At 41.8% G+C, this 4,316-nt stretch overlaps 1 protein-coding gene across 1 annotated transcript; it reads left to right on the forward strand.

The window, feature by feature from the left end:
- The first annotated feature begins 1,106 nt into the window (after positions 1–1,106).
- aanat2 (arylalkylamine N-acetyltransferase 2) lies at positions 1,107–3,933 on the forward strand. The gene is made up of 3 exons (XM_024012997.2): positions 1,107–1,728; positions 2,100–2,254; positions 2,432–3,933. The coding sequence occupies exons 1-3, from the start codon at positions 1,563–1,565 to the stop codon at positions 2,735–2,737; spliced, it is 627 nt and encodes a 208-aa protein (XP_023868765.1). The 5' UTR covers positions 1,107–1,562; the 3' UTR covers positions 2,738–3,933.
- Positions 3,934–4,316: the final 383 nt, after the last annotated feature.

Here is a 4,316-nt window from a genome sequence, read left to right on the forward strand (position 1 = left end):
TGCTACATAAATGATCATCATAAATAACTAGCATCAGTGCTACATAAATATCACCATAATAACTAGCATAGCGCTACATAAATGATCAACCATAAATAACTAGCATAGTGCTACATAAATGACATCATCATATTTGATCATACTACTTTATTTGACTACGAATCTGTTATTTTGTCTGGTGACATCAAGAGTAGTCGTTCTGTAACCTACTCATCCTACCCCGTTCCTCCAGGCCCAGTAGATATAAACAGGTGTACTCTACTCCAGGCAGCCCAGCAAACAGGCTGCTTTCATTCTCATTAATTAGCAGCTGAGCTAAACYTCTAAGCCATGAAATCAGCCTTACAGCAATCCACCCAAATCTCCCTCTCTCTTTCTCTCTGGGTTTGTTACAGTGAAAGCCCACATGYCCTTGGAACTGCACACACATGCCTATCACGCCAGTAAGCCAGAAGCCACGCTACAGCCCTTTCCGCCACCGTCTCCAAAACACATCCCCAAGGGCCCCACGTGTCAACACAATGTGAGCTACAGTATATCGGCTACGTTTGCTACATGCACATACCCTGGACCAGATCCACGACATACAAACGTGGGAATATTGTAGCTCTAGGCCGGCACATGAGAGCCGTCCAGAAAAGACGATGTGGGCGCTGACGTTAGCGTGCCAAAATGACATCATCGATGTGAGAGAAAAAAAACATTGGTGATCTTGGTCACACTGAGCTTTAACTTCTAAAGCTTAATGAAGGCTTCAAAACTCTTTAAGCCTACACAGACGTTTCACTAATCATGTTTTAGTATATCATATAATGGTGATATAAGGAGCCCTTACATACAGTATGGTGCTTTGAAGTGTGAAGTGTGAACTTGGTGGTTTTCTTTATGGGTGGATTTAATAACAGTACAGTGAAAGGGAGAATATACTAAAAACTGGCCTTCAATTGAGTTTTGAGAAAACCCTGAACAAATGAAGACTGAATGAATGAATCAATCCCTAACATAATGTATATCACAGAGTTCAATGGTTTCCTTTAATCCAGACACTGCGCTGCATAAACATGTGTGTCACCAGATTTTGTGAATTTTCCACCTCACGTGCCCAGACAGTGATCCCCTCTTTGGAATGACCACTTTGACAGATCAGGGGATGGGCCAATAAGAGAGAGAGTGCATGGAAGAGGGGGATAATGAAAGAGAGAGATAGCAAGAGAAGGAGATCAGGGAGGGTAAGAGCTTGCAGTGGAGGTGTTGAGACAAAAGGACAGGTACTATTCTACTGGTGAGGAGAAAGACTAGTCAGTTGACAGAGACAGACAGGCAGATAGAAAGCACAGAGCAAGTTAACCTCAGATGTGTTTTTAGTGTTGGATTCAAAGACTATTATCATCATCAAACCACTCTGGAACAAAAAAAACGGTCAAGAGGAAACCAACATCTAACCAAGAAAATATCTACAGTATTCTCTACAACAGAAGACTGGAAAGAGAGCTGCTATACTTGTAAAGACCGCACAGAGAGTATTTCATCGTTTTTATTCATCAGCCCAGTAACTGACCATCATGACACATCAGGTCAGCCGCTCTCCGTTCCTCAAGCCCTTCTACACGAGGACCCCGGTTGGTGGGGTCATTCCGCGAACCCAGAGACGCCACACGCTCCCCGCCAGCGAGTTCAGAAACCTGACCCCACAGGACGCCATCAGCGTGTTCGAGATCGAGAGAGAAGGTAAGAGTRTCTCCAGATTCTACTGGTTACTCAGAAAATGTTGATTGTATAGGATTTGTTGGATTAGAGAGACTTTTGGGTCTTATGTTCAACAAAATGCACATTTATCTTATAATTTCTAACACATAATGACAATCGCTGTCAGTCTCCACAATATAAATAGCTCAGGAAACTAAACAATGCCTTAATACCACCAAATGTGTGTTAATCACAGATTTTTGTCCCAAAAAATGGATTGTGAATAACATCAATAAACTGTGATAAGAGAACAAGCAGCCTGTAATCCCTGGTTCATTTGCTACTCTTCCAAGATGCTTCATCTGCTCACTGACTGACTGACTGACCGTGTGTCTTGTCTTTCCTCCCACCAGCATTCGTCTCTGTGTCTGGYGAGTGTCCACTCACTCTTGACGAGGTGCTGAACTTCCTAAGTCAGTGTCCGGAGCTCTCCCTGGGCTGGTTTGAAGAGGGCCAGCTGGTGGCGTTCATCATCGGCTCAGGCTGGGGCAAAGAGAGACTGGAGCAGGTGAGACAGACACCACAATTTACAGTAGCTACCTCCATTGCATATTTGGAATTGTTTTGCCCCCAAAAAACAGAAATTTGTTTTTCATAATCTAAAAGGTAACCATCAATAAAATACATGTTTTTTACTCTGATCATACCTGGTCATTAACCCTACCTTTGCCTTTCCCTACCCCAGGAGGCCATGACCCAGCATATCCCAGAAACCTCAGCAGTGCACATCCATGTGCTGTCTGTGCACCGCCACGCTCGCCAGCAGGGTAAAGGTTCCATCCTGCTGTGGCGCTACCTGCAGTACCTGCGATGTGTGCCAGGCCTCCGGAGGGCCCTGCTGGCCTGTGAGGAGTTCCTGGTTCCCTTCTACCAGAAGGCAGGCTTCAAGGAAAAGGGGCCTTCTGCCATCACCGTGCCCAACCTCACCTTCCAGGAGATGGAGTACCATATCGGCGGAGCGGCCTACGCACGGCGGAACAGCGGCTGCTAGTCACTGCCGGCCGTCACCGCCCCGCTCATAATCACATCAACCCTAGCACTGGAACTCATCCACCATGTAAACATAGACTGTGGTCATCGCAGTTGACCGTCCAGACCACACTATAGCAGACAGACAGATCCAAGCACCAACCTGGTCTCAGAGCATTTCATAATATTCTGTACGTAAATTCGAGACACTCCATTTAGTATGATAGGTTACATTTGGTATGGTTACAKAAGACAGATGGTTACTTAAGGAGGGTGGTTGGTCAGGATGGGTGGGTGTACAACACGAACATCTAGCAAAGATTGCGAGTTCAAATCTCATCACGGACAACTTTAACAACTTTTCACTACTTACTACTTATTAGCTACTTTGCAACTACTTGTTATCCAAAACTTCCCCTAACCCTAACCCTTTTAGCTGACCTTCCCCTAAACCTAACCCTAACCTTAACCCTTTAACCTAACTCATAAACTTAACCCTAACCCCTAGCCTAGCTAATGTTAGCGAGCTTGCTAGCTAGAACTAGCAACATATCATACGTTTTGTAAAATCCCAATATATTGTATGCTTTGCAAATTCTGAACATATAATACGAATTGTAATTTGTAACATATCATATACGAAATGGGTGATGGACGTCTACCAATCAACACATACCATACCAAAACGTAACATATCATACTAAATGGATTGTCCCAGATTTACATACAGAATAATATGAAATGCTCTGAGATCAGGTTGCAACCACAGGTGCTCCATGAGAGAAGGTAAAGCCCCATCAATCTCAGCTGCAGCACCAGCAGGCTCCGAGACACCATCTTTCAGTGCCTCACAGACAGCATCCCGACGCCCTGCAACATAGAGAGGGGACATGCACCATCAAATGAAGGGGACAAGAATGGGTTTTCTAAGAAAACAGCAACAGAAAGCAAAAAAAATGTCTGTTAGCGATAGAAGACAGAATCAGAATATGTTTGAGATGCAATGTGGAGTTTCAGCATACTTTGTGTACAACACGTCTTGAATTAACAAAGTTCTAATTTTGCCGTCCCGACATTCTTCTTTTTTATTATGCTTAATTTTGAGAGTATTTAAATGAAATATTCCTTGCCACAAATTGTACTTTGTAGTACTATTCTTGTTTGAGGTCTTTATTATTACTAATGCTACTATTGTTATTGAGATAATACGTACTATTGTTATTGGGATACTAATACTTACTATTGTTATTGAGATACTAATACTACTATTGTTATTGAGATACTAATACTTACTATTGTTATTGAGATACTAATGCTTACTATTGTTATTGAGATTATAACTTTGTTATTGGGATACTAATTACTACTATTGTTATGAGATACAAATACTACTATTGTTATTGAGATACTAATACAATTACTATTTGGTTATTGAGATATAATACTTAATGTTATTGGATTACTAATACTACTATTGTTATTGAGAATACTAATACTTACTATTGTTATTGAGAATACTAATAACCTACTAAAATTGTTATTGAGATACTAATACTACTATTGTTATGAGATACTAATAACTACTACTGTTCTTGAGATAC

Source organism: Salvelinus sp. IW2-2015, linkage group LG20, assembly GCF_002910315.2.
Source record: "Salvelinus sp. IW2-2015 linkage group LG20, ASM291031v2, whole genome shotgun sequence".
In the NCBI taxonomy this organism is placed as follows: domain Eukaryota; kingdom Metazoa; phylum Chordata; class Actinopteri; order Salmoniformes; family Salmonidae; genus Salvelinus; species Salvelinus sp. IW2-2015.